The following is a 20,041-nucleotide window of genomic DNA, read 5'->3' on the forward strand; positions in this document are numbered from 1 at the left end:
GTGTGGAGACTTTCTCTATTGTCTAAGTAGGTTACTGAATGCACTATGTTGCTCGGTGGTGTAATTCAGCCTGAATAAAGTACTGTGTCACCACACTGCCAGGAAATAATAGACCGAGTCTGCAGGGAGTCTGGCTAGTCACCGAGGATGTGTGTGTGTGAACTACAAACACACACATATTTTCATTTCCATTAAAACTGGGCAAATTGTGGGACTAACAACAAATCTATGAGAAAAAAAAATCAATGAGAGCTCACTTAAACCCTCCACGTGGCTGTCAGCATGAATTATTACTGCAAATGTATGAAATGAATACAGCTGTGTGGCTATGGTGACTTATCAGCTTATTGGTGAATGTTTTTACCTTGTTAATAAAACAAAGGTAGTTTTTTTCCTGTATGGTTTGGTTACATTATCCTTGAGGAGGAAATCATTTTCAGAACTGGCTTCTTGCTTAATCTGTGGTTTCAGCCCTTTTTGCTTATGAACCCTATCATTAAGATAAGGTTCATAGGCAACTATTTTTGACTGTGGATTGTGAAAAGTTAAACTGTTACTTTGAATTTATCCTACTCTGGCTGTATCATATCGATTCTCTTCAGGGACTTGAAGAGTAAAATTCTTTTCACTATTTAAGATTTTATCTTGACCAGTTCAAACCCCAAGAATCAGAATCTCCGTGACAGACCTATGATCTGTGCAATTTCTGTGACGGGAGGAGGTTAAGAAGCTAATTGTGCTAAAAAGTGTATGTGTGTGCCTTAATCCATTAGATCCACCCAAAACTTTTTGATCTTAGCATTACAGGTACAACTGCCACAAAGGCTGACCTGGAGGGAGGTTCGAAATGCGAGTATTTCAAAGCAAAAAGGCAACACGGTTCAGTTTTTATGTTGGGTTTGAAATAAAATGCAGACTGTAATAATTTCACTGTAAAGCCTTCAGTCTCAATCAGTTGTACTTGGCACATTTACAGAAACTGAAAGCTTGGAAATAAGATGATCACCCACTGGGCATTTCCAAAAATTGGTTATAGTTTGGTGTCGAATGATCCACTGCCATATCTGCACTATTAATCCATGGGTGTAATGAATTTGCTGGCTGAGTAGACTGTCAAGCATCTCTTAGCATTTAGCAGTATTCAGCACAGTCATAATGATAAACTGGCAATGGCAGGTAAAGCAGACTGAACCGTCAACATTACGGTGAATGCAAATCTCCCACTTTTTACTACAAACACTTTTATGCAAATAAATGCAATGTGGGTAATGTGAGTGGTTTGTGCATTCTGCAGAGTAAGGCTGTCTCTTTTTCTTGTGTGAGGTATTGTTTCCCTCGTGTTCAGCTATTTTAACAAACCAGGTCTCCAGGTCCCTTAACAGAGGTATGCTGTTTAAGTAAAATTAAACTCCATGAAATCTTTAGATATAGTTATTATAATGCACACAAGTTTTCTTAAACTGATAATGATCTTGAAAACATCCTAAATTTCTGCATGCTACAGGTCTTTGTTCCCCGAGTAAAACAAAACAAAAGCCTGCTTTAAAAATGAATGAATACTGCCACCTGCTGCTCTAATGACTCCAACATGAAGCATTTACTTTTTTAAAGATTCATTTCACTCAAATTAATTGAAATAAATATACATAGTACACAGGGCAAAACAAATTGTACAATTCCAACAAGTTTGAAAGTCAATATTTGGTATGAGCATCTTTATTCTTCAGCACAGCCTGAACTCTCTTTCTCATCATTTCTTTTTTCAAGAATAGTTCTCCAGGCCTCTTGAGGGACATTCAAAGCTGTTCTTTGGATGTTGGATGTCTTTTGCTCTGTTCTCTCTCAAGATGAGGTCCAAGCTCTCGGAAAGCCAATCCATTGTTTGTTTTTCTGTTCAGGTATGCTTTTAATAGCACTGCTAAATTATAGCCCCAAACTATGAAAGAGGACCATGTTTTACAGATAATCGTAGACAATCACAGTTTTACCTTTCTCCGGACTTCTTTCATACATATTGATGATAAGTTGAATGAAAATGTTCAAATATGGATTGACAAGACCGTAAGGCCTGATGTCACTAATTTTCAATCCAGTTCCTGTGTATGTTGGCATATTTCAACCTTTCTTCCTGTTTCTCTTCCTTAGGAATGGCTTCCTGACATCCACTCGTCTATTGACACCATTTCTAATGAGGCTTCTGAAAACTGAAGAGCCACATGCATCTCTCAGGTCCTGTGTTTGGTCTTTGCTGAATTCTTTCCTGTTTCTAGGACATGAGATTTAGATACTTTTGAAATGCTGTAGATAGTTTTTTAGGCCTGCCACTTCTTCTTTTATTCCTTATTTGTCGAGTTTCCTCAGTTTCTTAAGGACGATTTGCACACTATGCAGAGATGTTCTAAGTTTTCAGCTAATAGCTCTTGGGGAATTGCCTTGGTGGTGCAAAACTGTCGAATTGTATTATCTTTCTCATTTTTTATAGATTCAACTAAAAAAAAAGGGCATCAAATCGTAATTTTGCAAAAAAAAAACCCCAGTTTGTAACAAATTGCCTAAAGAGACATTTTGAAATGGATCCTTTGTTTTTTTTGTTATGTTTAGACAAAACACTGATTCATTCCATGCAAACAGTTACAGAAGGCCTGTAACCAAGATAACATATAAACCCTGGCAGAATACTTTCAACATATTGTTGTGGTATGATACATAATGAAACACGGTAACACAAATGTTAATATTTAGCTCAGGTGTGCATAAGCGAGTTATCCAATGTAGAATGCAGAGGAAGGCAAAATGAACAAAAACGATGGTAAAGCAAGACAGGAAATGAAAATATTGCACAAAAAGCAATATCAACAAAAGATGGATACAAGGTAACCAAACAGATCATCTGACAAAAGCAAAGATACTCTGAATTTACCCAGATTACATTTTTTGAGCTTTTCATATGTTTTAGGGCCTTGTTTTTTCAGCACTTACTTCCACCTTTATAATATATCAGCGTTATCTCTATATTACCATATTCTATATTCTAATCTTCCCCAGATGTATTTATTATTAAGACTTATGTCTGATTTTTAATCTCTTTAATTAATTTATATAATTGCTTATTACTGCAAATCATTGTAATTTTATTAATTTTTTTTATGCAGTTTTAATTATTGGCCTATTAGTCATCTGTGAAGCACTGAACTGCACTAAGATTCATCAAATGTGCTATAGAAAATAAGATTTGATTGAGTAATTGGTACTGATGTTTCAATTTATCCTGTATTGGTATTTTTGCAAATGATATCGTTGAACACTGAGTGGTAGATGCAGTCAGACAGTCAAAGCCCTCATAATCAAGACCACAAATAGTTAAATAGTTAATATTTTAAACACGATTGTAAGCATTTCCTTGATTTTTTTCTCCCACGTTTTACAGGCTGTGACTAGAATAGAATCTACCTAGCTACCACACTAGGTTTACTGATGTAGACCCAGTGTAAAAATACTTTTATGATGCTTTTATCAAAATTATAGATAAACATGTGCCCTCTCACAAATTTAGAGAAAAAAGCTGAGACAATCCTTATTTTTTTTTTCTGTTCCATCTCCTCACAGAGAGAGATGCCACCTGGGCCAGAAAAGCTAAATCTGAGGCACACTGGCTGATTTTTAGACAACCTCTTTAATTAAAAAAGGCCTAATCAGAATTCTACCTCAAAAACCACTGAACGCCGTAATGATCCCAACTCCTTTTGGAAAATAATAAAACTTTGTACAGCGATGTAACCACAGACGAGATGTCAGCTCTTAAAGATTCAGGTAATTTAGGTGAAAAATGTGATATTCTAAAGTGCTTCAATGAACTTTTTTTTTTTTTTAAATCTACATCCAGGATTAGAAAAATTTACTGAACAGAGGCATCTGTCTGCTCATAGTCCTATTCGGATTTATTTCTCTCATTAATACAAAAAACTCTTTGAGTAGTTTAAAGTCGCTTATTGCTGCATATTTTTGTTTTCTTAATTCTTGATATGTCTAATCTCTTATTGGCTTGTCCTTAATCTGTGAAGTATTTTGAACTGCACTAACCTGCATTAAAGATGCTAAACAAATAAAGTGTGATTGATTTATTAAGTTTCAGGTAACTTGTATTGGCTTATACGCTTATGACTTGGGGTCACTGCTGTTGTATAGCCCACATTTATATGAGCTGACACTTTTTTTTCGTCCACAAGGAGGCGGTGTCGGTCTTCAAACAACCAGAGTTGAGTCAAGCGCTGTGTCTTGGCACGTGGTACCGCGTCATTTCATTATCTCATTCACAAAAACATTAACTCCCCTGCGGGGCACGCACTTCTAAGGAATATCAACTAATTGAAGGGCTACAAGAGCCATAAAACAGCCCATTCACCTCTAACTACTTAATTTGATGGACTATTTTATCATGGTATGCTGCATTTATTGTATCACCATTAAAAGGTCACGTTGGCATTAAATCGAGGGGCACAATGTCCTGAGCATTTATGCAGCTTTGCCAACAGTGAAATAAGGTTTTACATTTGGTAATTATCATAAGACAAACAGCTATCCCTCCTAAAAATACCTAAAAAGCATTTTAAAAAATATTACATAACAAACATTTAATAATGTATATTCTCAAAGACACATTAGGGCTAATAAGACCATGTAAATCTTAATGGGAAATTGGAATTTACCCCTTTAACTTTTTCACATTATAGTTATAGCTCTATATTTAAAATGATGATAAACACATCCATAAGTTTAAGCCTATTTACAATAATTTATTAGCAAAAAGTATAATTCCTCCCCTGTAGCTGGTCAGTAAGTAAATCAAAACCCATCACAAAACGTTACTGAGCAGGCTTTGAATTTTTGTTATTACGTATTTATTCATTTTATATTAAATAGGCCTTTTTTTAAAAAGGGAAAAGGCAGATTTAAGCAGATGCTCCAATTTTATGTTAAACGCGTTTCATCATGAAATATCACACAGTTAAGTTAATAAAGACATGATACTGAGTCCTTATTAACTTTGAGATAATTAGCTGTAGTCTAACCCTAGTGATATCATTTTTGTGGACTTAATTAGGTTTCTGATGCAACAGAATACAATCACTACAGGCATAAAATAGCACTGATTGGTTTCCATGAACACTGGGTCGCTTTTTCAGTGAAATCATACAAGAGAAAAACAAACCCTGTGAACCATTTGTATAGTTGGACCTTAATTTCTAATAATAATAAGAGCAGCATACAACATGTGAACGATGTGGCTCATATGTGAAAATGAGGAAGGCGTGGCCAGTAAACAAAGTAGCGGAGTTTCCAGGGTGGGCTGTGTGCGTCCTGCTCGCAGTTACGGGAGCGGAGTGTCAGACGGAGTGTGTCAGTGGGACCGGGGCACTGCGCGTCGGACAGCAGAAGCTGGATAAAGCGCACCGGCTCTGCGCATGTATTTGCTAATTTTTCTTCAAAGTGTTGAATTCCGCTGCGCCTCTTATCGGATGCTGGATGCAACACCTTTCCGTGTCAAGAATACACGTCTGACGGACAAACCATGGACAGTCTAGGGAGCCGTTGCAAGATTGTGGTGGTCGGGGATACGCAATGTGGGAAAACTGCGCTCCTGCACGTTTTTGCCAAGGACTGCTACCCAGAGGTAGGTCCAGCTATTAAAAAAAAGTCGAAACTTCGGTCTTTCTGTAGAGGAGGGAACCGCGGAGTTTATGAATAACTACAGCACCGTCATTTAAATGTAACGCTCTACTCGGCAGCTCAGTTTCAGCACTAATCCGGCAGGTTACATCCACCTGTCTAAACACACTAATGCTCAAAGAAGAGAAGGAGAAAGAACCTTAGCGCAGACATGAAATAAAGGACTGTAAAATGACTAAATGAACTGTAGTGTCTCCAATACAGACTACAAAACTTTAAGGCTTTGTCTTTGCTGTGTTTCTAAACATAATATCCCCGAAAGCATTTGAGGCAGCCCAGCTGTGAAATGTGTCTGCCTTTATTGTATTTGTCAGCTGCATCGTTTCAAATGTCATACTCTCAGCAGTCTAATCACAGTCACTATAAACAGAGGCTTATTATGCCCCTTTTCATCGGGTAACTAAAATAAATCTTTTATTTTCAGAACTATGTGCCCACAGTGTTTGAAAACTACACAGCCAGTTTTGAAATAGAGAAGCACCGGATTGAACTGAATATGTGGGACACGTCAGGTAAGACTATTTCACGTCTCTGTCTGTGCTGTGTCTTAGAGGCTGACATTAAATCAATCGTCTCCTAGCCCTGCCGTGGTGTCTGTCCCTGGGTGCGACAGGGTGGCACTGCCTCCAACTCCCTCTCCAACTTTTTCAGCAGTCATCTCTTTGACAAATTGCTTTGACCTAGCCAACTCGAGATGCCTTTTGTTTTTAGACGGTTTTTGTTTGTTTGTTTGTTTGTTTGTTTGTTAACTCAGGACATCTGCTAGTGCTGGAAACTTTGGTGCCAGCCATGTCTCTCTGTGTCTTGTGTGTGCATTCTTTCATGAGTTGTCCACTGTGTGTGGCTGCCTCTTCTCATGATCTGGCTCAGGGTCAGGCAACTGTGGGGAGGTGAAAGGGGTTATGGCGTGGATAATTCAGACAGGATGGGCCTGAAGGGACCCGTAACAGCTATAACCATTTAAGAGCTTTCCTCAGATTTAGATGGATGCAGCAGTTGGCTGACATACTGGCTAGTACTGGGCTAATCTTTGTCTGCTCGTTTGATTAAGTTTCCCCATTTTACACATTTTCAGACATCCGATCAAGATTTATATAAAGTTTTGTTTCCTTTGGATATTTTATTAAGTAATTTGCTGACAAATAATTCATGAATGGACTTCATTCCTCAACCCTGTGCGAAATTAATTAATTACGTTTATTTTCAACTCCATACACATTCATTACTTTCAGGGGCTTTCTAAGGGCCATATCATACCGTTCACGGTAATACCGGTATAATGTTGGGCAACGATAAGAAAATGAAATATCGTGATAGAATATGGGTAAAACACGCATGCGCAGTGCCTTTGTTTTCATATGCACATGGCGGAAAAAGCACTGCGGTGACAGAGAATGAGAAGGGCGAAAGCGGAACGTTGAACGAAACAGATGAACCAGAATTGGTTTGTAAAAATGCTGCAACTTCAGTGGTGTGGAACTGGTTTAGCTTTCGTCTGTCAGATACACAACAAAGCACTATTTTTGGTAGAGCATGCTAGCAGCTGTCGTTATTTTTTTTTTTTTTTTTTTTTTTTAAACTGAAAATATTCACTTTAATTCAGTTTTATTTACATAGCACCAAATTACAACAACAGTCGCTTCAAGACAATATGACAATCTGAATCAGTGTGTATAGTTGTAGACATTTTTAAAGAGTTTTAACTAATTGAACTACTTTCGTCTTTAATTTGATATGTTTTAACTACACCTTTATATACATAAATTGGGACATGACATCAATTACTTGGCTGTTCTTTTGGACTGAAATATCTTGTTCAGTGGGTGTAGGTTCAAGGTCCCTTTATTTGTCATTGTACAATATAAAATAGAATTACTCTGCAGCACTGCTTAAAAATGTATCTCTTTATAAAGTATAAAAATAGTAAAAGTAATAATAGCAGAAGAGAATAAGTAAATAAAATTCACTCAGGCAGAGTCATTTCAATGTGCCAATATATGCTACAAACATAAATGTCATTCCCAAATCATTGTTTGGGTGACTTCATAGTAGCATTTAGGGGAGCGGTGACATTTGTGTAAAAAGTGTTCAAAACTGGAGTCATGTGTGTTTGTGATGTCCTGTCTGCCTGAGGGCAGAAGTTCAAAGAGATGGTGGGCACAGTGTGATGAGTCCTTTATGATGGTTGTTGCTTTCTGAAGGCAGCAGGATGTGAAGATATTGTTCAGGGCAGGTAGGTGTGTGTTTGTTATTTTCTCTGTAGTTCTGATAACTCTCAGCAGGGCCTTTTTGTCCTCCACAGAGCGGCTGCTGTACCACACTAAGATGCCATAGGTCAGGGCACTCTCAATGGAGCGGTGATAGAAAGACACCAGCAGACGTGGCAGGTTGATCTTCCTGAGAGTCCTCGGGAAGTGTACTTGCTGCTGTGCCTTTCCTTTTTTTTTTTTTTTTTAATTTTTTTATTCGTTATTGTCGTTATTACCGTGTTTTTTGGAAAATACGGCACACTTAAAATCAATCCTTTGATTTTTCTGAAAATCGACAGAGCCCCTTATAATCCCGTGTGCCTTATGTATGAATTCTGGTTGTGTTTACTCACCTCGAAATGATTTTATGTACACAGCGCTCGAAAATCTGTCAAATGTTTTAGTACGACTTTGCTAAGCTACGAAGCTGCACCGCTTGATGGATTGTCGGAGCATTACAACTATAGTAGGCAGGAGCCTCGCTGAGTGATACGTACTGTGCTTCAACATAATATTACCGTATTGTGTGTGTATAACCTCTTTTTAAGATTTCTGGATATTATACATGGTTATGCTGAGGATATGTCGGCCAATTTCCACTGGAAATGCCTTTTGGTTAAACTGTCAGCAAGGAATTTGCACTGTTAAATTTTTATATAACTTTAATGCAAAAAACAGCTTCTTGTTTAAGTGAAAATACATTGATGTTTTTTTTTTTTGCATTAATAAAGTTGTGGAGTTTTGTCTAGTGTCAATTATATAGTCAGTTATATCATTATCGCAAATTTTCAAATGTATATCGTGATAAATATTTTTGATCATATCACCCTGCTCTATTTCTAACTTTAATTTTTTCAGTCATTAAAAATGTCTAATTTGAACATGCTGATATGTTCTGAATAACAGCATCAGTGATATCAGTGTATAAGTGTTATTGTTCCATAGAAAGGAATCCACATGTCGGGAGTGTTGTTGAATCACAGTGGAACTTTCTCTGAAAACAAATCATCTTTATTTTAGTGGTGTATGACCAGGCTGTAGGACTCCTGCATGGGAAGCCAGGATCTATCCCTGTCTTGTCAGTGTGGTTAGATTTACAGCTATGTGGATCTGAGATGCTGCATGTCACAGTCTTCTCATGCCAGAGGCTCCTGCCAGTTATCTGACCGGTGACATGGCTCAGTAGTTATAGCAGTCTGTATGGGATCCTTCCAGAGGGAATTCTTTTATGTTACCATAAACATTCCCAAACCTAAAACTGTCTTGGGAGAGACTATGAGAGCATTTTTATGTTACAAGACCAGTCAGCCAAAGAATGTTGTTTTTTCTTGAACCTCATGTCAGCTCCAGAGAGTAAATCTGCTTGAGCCTGTCAGTCAGGGGTTCCAGGCCCTCTCAGGCCCAGGGCTACAACTTAGAAGAGTTCCTTATCTCTCAGCTGTAAGAGTCTAATGTGGGAATGTTGTGCTTCTGTCCATCTTTAAACGCCTAAAGCACCTTTGGCAGTTTTAGACGTTAATCTTCAATCAGGAGCCGCCCACCCTACAACAAACATGACGTCACCCAGCCCACAGGGCAAATGTGTGTGTGCATGTGTGGTTGTTTGCCTATGTGCTTCTGTGTGTGTGCACATTCAGAGGTCCTTGGTGGTCTGCCATTATTCACTGATTCACGGCAAACACAGATGTTCATATTTTCTCTCAACAAGAAAAATAATTGGCTCACACTTAGATGGAAAAGGCTTTCATCTGAAAAGAATAGCATGTCTCCCATCGTTCCTTTATTTGAGTCTGAGTATTTTATTGCTTCACCCTCTCTCCGCCTACGGCTCCCATTCTCATGCTCTGCTTTAATTTTCTTTCATGTACCATAAGCACCGTCGCCAGCAGTTCAGTGCAGAGACTCTTGGGACTCTCTTGGGTCACACAGTCATTTATCATTTATCATTGATCAAGTATTTCAGACTTTATCAGTTAATTTAAGTAAAATCACAGTGATCAGTGCTATAAAATGTCTTGACATGCCTGGCGTACAGTCATCTTTGGTGAACTTTGACCTGTGAATTTACTCTGTGAGGCTCTTGCAAGTGTTCTTGACAAAGCTGACCTTAAAGGGAACAGACAATGAAAGACCAATAGCTGGTAAACACATGCTGTTATCTGTACAGGTGCAACTACAATCCACTGAACATTTTCATTTTGACCTGTTTGCATCAATCAATTTTCGCGTTGCGCTCCAATTTTTTCGACTCCATTTATACACGCATTATTGTCTCACTTTCAGCCTCTTCTCATAAACTTTTGTCTCCCTTTTAATTGCTGCTGTAGTCTGCACGCTGTGGCCGGGCTCAGTTCACAAAACATTATTGATTGCCGTTTGAGGCGAGGCTATTTAAACAACTTGCTTCTCGCCTGTTTCACATTTCTCCAGTAAGGTTAAATGGATATAATCATTTAGAAATGCTCCCAGCGTTCACTCTTGCATGGAAGTCAACCACTGATTCACGTGGTCACCATAATTTCAGTTCTTCTACTAGGTCTCATCTTTGCAGGATGGGTGAGAACAAAGGTAAGCTGTTTATCTAATTGAGGTCGTCACTCCCTGTAAATCTGTACGTTTGTTCATGTGCAATTTTTATAGCACTCCCTAAACATATGGGTATTTTAAGACGTATTAAGCAGAAACAAGGAGGTCAGACAGCTTATGGGAATCAGAGGGCAACCTTCAGCTGTACTTTGTATTCTTCCCTGCATTCGGCTCTAGACCATCTGGAGAATTAAATCAATTAGACGGTGATTGAATGGAATTCAGAAGAGAAAATAAAAAGAGAAAATAAACACACTATATTTGGATAAATGTGTGTCCATGTTACATGACATGGTGATAGATGGTGTAGTCGGTTTCAGCAGTGCTGTATCTGTTTTTTAATTTATTTTAAAAGCAACATAAGCTGTCAAGTGGTCAAAATGTCAGCGTGGGTCGCTGATAACTTATCAGAGATCGTTAGTGATAACTGTTGATGCTCGTGGGCCTCTTTGGTAGTCAGCGAGTCAGGAGCTTTTACTGAGCCTGAGGCAATGAGGCACTCATCCTCTCTTCCCATTATGGTAAAGGTGCCTGAGAAAGATTTCTTGTAGCTTTGGCCTGAGAGTAATACTTCAGTGAGAGGTGTGCATGCTGTTTCTCAAAAAGTCCAATTCATGACAAGTCGGGTTTTCCCAAAGTTCCCACAGCAGTACCTTCTTGTCTGTTTGTGTTTCTCTTCACAGCTGTCTCTCTAATGCCTGACCTGATTCTTTTTTTTTTTCCTGCCTGTCCTGTTTGGATCTTTAGCCATCAGAATTGTTGTCTGAAGGCCAAGAAAGATGCCAAGTGGATTTACTTTGCCAAGTGGATCATCATGGCCTTGCTATATTGGTCCATTTGATTGACCTTTATTATAATTATGTACTGACCTGATTCTCACGTGAAGCCCAACACTTTTAAGTGGCAGTCCACAGGCATCTTGTTTTCCTTTCTTCTTTTGCTGACATCTTTAGTACTAATCGCTCATGCTGTGGTGTTATTTTGCAACTTACTTCCTCGAGCTCGCTTGTCATTCAGATCCTATCTTCATCACTTTTAACCTGAGGAGTTCAGTAAATGAAATTTCTGAGCTTCTGTTGATTTTTCTGTGTCGGATCAGCAATGTTGTTTATAGTTTCCGATTCCAAGCACATTGTTCTTTCTCTGTTTATTTCCAACAAAGTTCTGTCGCTGCTGGGAACACTGAAGCACATCACTTGCAGTGCTGTGGAGGATGTTTTTTCCTGCAACAGACCTGCCTGACTCTGGCTGTTCACAACAAAATGTATAAAAGCTTTGTTGAACTTGTTTCAGTTTGAAGCAGTGCTCTGCAGAGAAGACAGGAAGCAGGAACTTATCTGTATGAAAATGTCACAGATTGTTAATCTACACCTGGATAACAGACTCTTAAATTAAATTACCACTCTTATGAGCTTCCGAACCCCTAGCCTCTAATGAGTATTCCACAGTTGAAGTTGTGCGCATTCTCATTAAAAAGCTTCCGTGTGTTTTCACAGTCAGAGGTGTGATTGTTTTTGACTTGAGAGACACTAACAAGTGTGTAACACCACTCCCAGTGCCAGCGCTTCCTTAGTCACAGTCTGGCTGTCTCCCTCCTCTCATACCAACCTTCCAACATTCCTGGTGTCTTTATGCTCTTTAAACTCCACATACTTAGTGCAGTGGACTGGTAGGACATCCAGTGGCCTGTGAAAACATTCCGTGTTCAGTGGGTTTTGCATTCCTCAACACTTTCCGCTTGATTAATATTTAATGGACAATGAATGAACTACAATCACAACGCAGAGCAGATATAAAATCAACGGAGTCTCCTCTGCACCCAAACCTACGGCTCACTGGAGGTGGAGGATGCTCAGAATGTTCTATCAGACCTGATATTATCTGAGTAGGGACTATGCTGATCACTAGAGATAACTTTGTCTGCTCTTGGCTTGTATAGTCTTTCAGCTCGCCCTCTCTGAATTACCACTGCAGGACTCAACATTAAATATTTAAATACATAAATTCTTAGATTTCTTCACTTTCCTCTGAACAAGTTCCAATTTTAGTTGCTCTATAGGTCATTGGACTTGTTGGAAAGTAGCTGCAGACTGTAAATGTACCCTTTGTTTATTTTTGTCAACACCCTGATGGGAGGATGACGACATCATTTCAAACGCTGTTCACAAGTTGTTCATACTCTTTGCTGAACCAGCCCAGGGCAATAGCTGCCTAAACGAAAACAGGTTTTGATGATGCACAGAAAGCTGGAAGGCACTCACCTGCACTGGGAACCTGTTCCAGCTTGACAGTTTCAGGTAATGAGTAAACAGAAGAAGTGCAAGGCTGGTGAAATACTGTAACCTGAAATAACCGTTTGTGTCTCTAATTAAACAAACAATTGTTGAAGAAGTTTAAAAAGTCTGGTTTCACACACAAGTTTTTGCTCACAAACAGCATACAATGCGACAATTATCTTTTATATTATTTCAATTTTTAAAGAAGTTATAGAAATGGTTACAAAATAGTTCATTCCTATGATCAGATATTTCCTTAATATTGTAGAATCTAGAGTAAAAGATCAGATTTTTGGTTTTTTTCCCCCATTAATAGCCTGTCTTTATTCCATGTTCTGGTGACCCATCAAGCTTTAAAACTACCATTCACTGTTTTGTTAGTTGTTTTAAATTTATTTGCATTTGTGAAAAACTGATTTAAAAAGAAGCTGTAACCTGGATGTTCACTGGCTACACCGGAAGAGCCCAAGAACTAGCTGTTGCTGGTCCACTGGCCACTTGGCTAGCGGAAAAGACTATTTGGTTTTTCTCAGATATTCAGTTTACTAACATGTGAGACAAGAAAAGTAACAAATTGTTACTTTTTAGGGCGTGATAAGTCATCAGCTGGCATTTTGGTAAGTATTCTACTTTCATCCAGGTGACTAATTTGGATTACTTCAACAAAGGCACGCACCATCCTTGGTGGATGAATCCCTAGGATCCACTGATGATCCCTTGATTTATACTGAATGACGTTAACATGACTTTCAGTTTTATATCTCAAACTGATGGTTGCAGGGTGTAGTGGTTAACACAATCAACTTGCATGCAACAGATGCCCACTTTGGCACAAGGAGGAGGCACAAATCCAGCATCAGAGGACCGCAAGCAAGTGGTTGTGTCAGGAAGGGCATCCAATTTGAGTCCTGCATTAGCTCCATGTGCTGTGTTAAACACTTGGGAAATAAGGGATCAGATGAAAGTACTTAGTTTAATATCTCAAACTCATGCCCTTAGTTAGAGAGATTAGTTTAAGACTAATACTTTTTTGTCTCAGTTAGCAGGATGATCAAGATAGACAGCGTTTAAGCTTACTACAAAGACATTCATTTTGACTTTGTAAGCATTATAGTGTTTAGCAGAGCACCTCAGTGCCTAAGTAAGACATCAAAGAGCTACTCGGCAAACATTTAAACTCTGAACAACCATCTGCTGATGTTTTTTTTGTCATTTTCTATGTTTAAATTGTTCCAAAATTAAAGTTTAACTGATGTTGTGCACCTTACCTCAATGACGGTTCGAGGTAGTCCTTGAACGCACTGAAGCACTGGCATCAATGGGTTTATCATACTGACATCAGGGACAGAGAGGCAATAGTTGTAACAGTCCAACCGTGTAACAGATGAGACAGAACTCAGATGTACATAAATGTAAATGGCTTAAAAATTCTGTTTATTTATGTATGTTAAAATGGTCTATAAACAATGTCAACATCTGTCTATGTTTCTGTTTTTTCAGGATAATGATGTTGGCTGCAGACTCTAGATAAAGCATAACAATTCATCTCAGGTGTAACTCTGGATATTTTTTTTGTAGAAAAGAATCCACATTTCAAGCTTACTGGCTATTTTTATTTTCATGGAAGCACGATTGGCACGGTTTGGGGAAAAATACTAGATTTGTGACTGTTGGAATTTTGCAAAGCTTGTAAATAGATTTTGGTCTTTGTACCTCCAAGTCAATTCTATTTAATTGAGTTTTATTTATAGAATGCCATTTCATAACAACAGCTGCCTCAAGACACTTTCTGGTGTAAGGTAAAGCCCTTTGACAGTCTCCATACACAGATACTGAAATGCCTGTGAGGATATTTTTGGAGGAGGGTCTATCACTCAGTCCTTTAGGGCTTCCTGAGCATGATAACAGAATGTATCTTCTGGTCCCTTTATGTCAACCACATGATTTTAATTTTGGGATGAGCCTGCAGTCTTTTTGGTAATAAAGTTAGCAGATAAACCTGCAAAACAAACAAAAACCCTGTTAATTATAATACTATATCTTAGAAATAGAGAGGTAGGTCTACCTCGTGTTGTAAATAACTGAGAGAAATTTAGACTAATCTTTGCTTCCTTTTTCTTCTTCGTCTTTTAGAACAAACTCTACCCCTAAACTTTTTGAAAAATGATGGCCTTGTGCATAGTGCTTCACTCCATTGCACCATGACTTTGTGAGTGGGTTTGTAAACAATCGCTTCAAGACAGCTGGCACTCCTGGCTTCTGGGCTGGATGCCTTTATTCTGGAGCAGGCAAGCAGTACTTTGTGAATTATAGTTAGATTGTATCAAGGAATCAATAATCAATGGCTCTCTTTACATTAAAGGAGGTGTGGGAGAAGATTAAGGAAGCTAAAAGAGAACAAGTGAAGAGTTGAATTCATGCATCTTTATCTGTGTACTATCGGTTTATCCCCCCTCTTTTTGTTCAGCTGTCGATGTTCTCCATCTCTGACTGCCCATTAGTCAAGACATCACTGCGTTGGGGTCACTAGCAGTTAGGAATGTGTTAAGCAAGAGGTGTGCAGAAATGCTGCATGAAGGCAGCCAGGCACACTGATGGAACAAACAGGCTGTAATTACCACACAAAATGTCTGCTCTCTCAGTGAAACTTTGATACACACACACACACACACACACACACACACACACACACACACACACACACACACACACACACACACAGAGTGCAAACTGATGTTCTGTACTACATGTGCTTACATATTCCTACCCATTTTTACATGCATACAAAAGCACCTCGAGTTGTCCAAATGCCCATCTGCCCAGCACTTCTGGCAGGTCCCAGAGGCTGTAGCATCCGAGTCCTTATGACCTTCTTCAGTGAGAGGAACCTGTAAATGTGCCCATGGATACAGCTATAAGCTAAGACTCATCAGCACACGTTCCTTCACCGCATCTCAGCCTCCGTGAACTGTCAGCTTAATGTGGAGCACCAGGCAAAAGTGTATAATCTGCTTAAATAGTATGTCCACTGCTGAACAGTACTGCACACTGCTGATAGGCTGCATATGGCTTTTACTTAGCACATTTATACAATGACATATTAACTAAGTACAGTGATAAGTTATTAGGCACTGAACATTCACTGGATAGAATTAAAAGAAGTCTTTTAGAGTCTTAAAGCTTTTGATGAGTTCATACTGACTCTTAAGTCTTGCCACGCTGTGCTACTGACAGAAAAGGCTTAAGCTATTATAATGACAGATGCACAAAAAGTAATCAAATTTTGATTGCAGCTGTTTTTACTAAAAATGACACAGAATCAAAGGGACGAGGAGTGCAACATGAGAATATATTAATATTAATAGTGTTGATGCATATTATTTTCAGTGGTTGATAGAACTGGTAATGTTAGACAATACTTATAAGTGATAAGACCTATAAATAAGCATTTTTAAAAAAGATTATATCGAGTACAAAAAATATCACATAGCATATTTATTAATATTGCCTAAACCATATGACAAGGCATATAACTAATATTACAGGTTATTTAAAATGTATATGTACAGGTAGTCCACATATCATGACTTATAAATAGGCCTGTTCTTTGTAGTTTTTCACAACTAGTGGTAAGATGTTTTATTTCTTATGTCTAATTATTGTCTTATCAGTCTTCTGTGAAGCACTTTAAACTGTAACAACCTGGATAAAAGGTAATATACAAACAGGTGATTGATAATATGAAGAAATGCTTAAATGTGTTTGTTGTCCTTCTTTCCTAATACTTGTGTATGCATAAGAGGACACAGGCAAAACACATTTCCTATTACTGGTTATTGCTATTCTGTCGATTGAAAGTTGAAGGCAGTGAGGGCAGTAAAGAAGACAATGAGCAGGTACAGCTATTTTATTTGAAAAGAAAATGCATTTGACACCTTTGTTAGATGCGGCAAATGAAATGTTTTTGTAAAAAACAATTTAATTTTGTTTCCCAGGTCAGCCTAGATGTGCATCCTGTGACTTTATTTAACTTGAAACCTCAATATCCGATTAACTGAACCACACTTGGGCAGCACAAACAAATCGTGCCGCCTAATGCATCATGATTGCAAACTGCAACAGCAGTAGTCTTTGTTCAGAGTTATCCATTAGCTCTCAATGAAATACAATTCAGTGGTAAAGGCCGAGCAAAGAAAAAGGGAAATCCACATCAATCAGACGACCCCGTATGAGGAAGCACTTGGCAACAGTGGGAAGGAAAAACTCCCTTTTAACAGGAAGAAACCTCTGGGAGAACCAGGCTGAGGGAGAGACCATGCCTGGTTGGGGATGAGGGGTGGAAGACAGGACAAAACACAGACTGAGGAAGAGAGTCAGAGATTAATAATAACTCATGATTAAATGCAGAGTGCTGTATAAACACATGGTGAGTGAAAAGAGGTGAAACAAGGTCCATTATGTGAAGCCTCCTGCCTAGCCCCAAGCCTGTTGTAATATAGTGTGGGAGGGTTCAGGGTCACCTGATCCAGCCTTAACGGTAAACTCATTCAAAAAGAGAGGTATGCTCTTCTTTCCATTCTACTTTTAAATATTATAGGCCTGCAGTCTGAGAGCAAAGTCCTTTAATGGGAAGATATGGTAATACGATGTCTTTAAGATACGATGGTGCCTGATTATTCAAGGCTTTGTGTGTTAGGAGAAGGATTTTAAATTCAATTCTAGGGTTAACAGAGAGCCAGTGAAGAGAAACCAATATAGGAGAAATATACTCTCTCTTTCTACTCCCTGTCAATACTCTTGCTGCAGCGTTTTTGATCAACTGAAGGCTTTTTAGGGAGTTTTTAGGACAACCTGATTATAATAATCCAGCCTAGAAGTAAAAAAATGCATGAACAGCATCAGTCTGAGACACGATTTTTCAAATTTTTGAGGTACTGTGTAAATGCAAGAAAACAGTCCCACATAATTGTTTAATATACACACTGGAGGAAATATCCTGGTTAGAAATGACTCCAAGATTCCTCACAGAGGCCAAGGTAATGCCTTCCAGAAGTAAGTATCTGGTTAAACACAGTAAAAAGATACAGTAACCTCTGTTTTATCTGAATTTAGGAAATTAGAGGCCATCCAGGACTTTATGCCTTTAAGACATTTCTGCAGTTTAACTAATTGTTGTGTAACTTCTGGCTTCATGGATAAAGCTGGGTATCATCTGCATAGCAATGAAAAGGCTATGCCATATAATGTTACTGCCTAGGGGAAACATGTATAATGTAAACAGAATTGGTCTTAGCATAGAACCGTGGAAATCCACAGTTAACCTTAGTGTGTGAGACTACTGCCTCTCCATTTACAAGAACGAACTGGAGTCTCTAAAATAGATATGATAGAAACCACTGCAGCGAAGTAACTTAAACACTACTTAACATCGCATGCTCGAAACTCTGTAAAAATATTATGGTGAATGGTACTGAATCCTGCACAGAGATGAGTCAACTGTCACTAAAGCTGTTTCTGTACTGTGATGAGCTCTGAAATCTGATGGAAACTCAGTTGACTGTTTTATCACTACTCTTTCAAGAATTTGTGAGATTAAAGGAAGGTTGGAGATTGACCTATAATTAGCTGAGACAGCTGGGTCAAGTGATGGCTCTTTAAGTAATGGTTTAATTACGGCCTGTGGTACGTAGCCCAGTTATAGAGATAGATTGATCATATTTAAGATTGAAGCATTACTTAATTAATGGTAGGACTTCTTTGAGCCGTCTTGCAGGAATGGAATCTGATTGATATGTTGATGGTTTGGAGGAAGTAATTGCAAACCTTAACTCAAAAAAATTAATTGGAGAGAGAATCTAAAAAAATATCAGTTGTATTGAAAATACCTCTACATAATGATATGTCTGGGGTGGTTATGAGCATTCTTTCTCTAATGGTTAAAGTTTTATTTGTGAAGAAATTCCTTAAGTCATTACTAGTTAAGGTTAAAGGAATGCTTGGCTAAACTGAACTCAGACTTTTTGTCAGCCCGGCTACAGTGCTTAAAGAAACCTAGGGTTGTTGTTGTTTTCAATCAGTGATGAATAGTGAGATGTCCTAGGTTTATGGAAGGCTTTTTTTATATAGAGCAACAAATTCTTCTTCCAGGCTAAATGAAAATTTTCTTAATTAGTGAGATGCCATTTCCCTTCCAATTTATGAGTTATCTGCTTTAAGACGCACTGCTTCTGTCTCTATTTTTGATCTGTACCAGCTTCTAAGGGAAATGTCTGTTATTTAGGCTATGTGACTGTGTCTGGAGCTTTGCAGACAGACTGAAAATCTCATAAAGTTCATTGCTGTGTGTGGTGCCTATCATATTGTTCCATTATTTTTATACTGTAATTTGATAGCAGCAATAGCAGATTTAACTAAATTAAGATTAGTTTTCTGATACTCTTTCTGATATTTGTGTTTTTTAAAAGAAAGCACACAATACATAGAAAAAAAGAAACGAGTCATGGATATCGTGTGATCGAGTGACGATGGGAATAGCTACAGCGTTGACACTTTAATCTTAATGTTTCTCAGCTGACCAGAGACATAATGGGTGCTGTCGAAGGACGCACAGGCAGCAGCTGGGGCACAATGAGGCTGAAAAGTGCATCTGCTGCCTCAATCAGTACTCAAAGAGGTTGGGGGAATGAGGGCTTGAAGTGACTAGAAAGAATAGTGGGTGTGTTTACCATGAGAGCAGGTTGTGAGAGCAGGAAGTGTTCACTAGATTGACATCTAGAGAAAGGAAACAGAAGGAGCAAAAAAGGAGAGGTATACATCTGTGCTTTTCCCACATTTGTGGGCTTTGTGTTTTAAGGCTTGTCTTTGGGGATCTGTCCCATTCCTTGGTCCTTGACACACAAATGCCACTTTTTTTTTCAAACTGCTGTAACCTCTCCAAACAGTTGTCTATACATACATATGACAATATGAAAGAGTCATTATGAATTTATTGCAGTGCTTGTATCAGTTGATTCTGTTAACTCTGCAATTCTGTAACCTTCACTGACCTGAATTAAAAGGATGTAAATGATACAGATATACTGTACCTCTTCCTTTAACCCCATTCCAACAATTGTATCTCTAAAAATCAACTCTCCAAACACACTTTCAAAATGATTCTTACAAAGGCTTTATTGTATTACTTAAACAAGGTAAAATTACACT

At 38.3% G+C, this 20,041-nt stretch overlaps 1 protein-coding gene across 1 annotated transcript in view; it reads left to right on the forward strand.

Annotated features, from left to right (window-relative positions):
• Window positions 1-5,315: 5,315 nt before the first annotated feature.
• Window positions 5,316-20,041, forward strand: part of rnd2 (Rho family GTPase 2) — a 33,723-nt gene continuing 18,997 nt past the window's right edge. Inside the window, exons 1-2 of the mRNA XM_026164326.2 lie at window positions 5,316-5,671; window positions 6,152-6,239. Coding sequence (XP_026020111.1) covers window positions 5,570-5,671; window positions 6,152-6,239 — 190 coding nt within the window. The 5' untranslated portion in view covers window positions 5,316-5,569. The remainder of the gene's footprint in view (window positions 5,672-6,151; window positions 6,240-20,041) is intronic.

This window comes from Astatotilapia calliptera, chromosome 4, assembly GCF_964374335.1.
Source record: "Astatotilapia calliptera chromosome 4, fAstCal68.1, whole genome shotgun sequence".
Classification (NCBI taxonomy): domain Eukaryota; kingdom Metazoa; phylum Chordata; class Actinopteri; order Cichliformes; family Cichlidae; genus Astatotilapia; species Astatotilapia calliptera.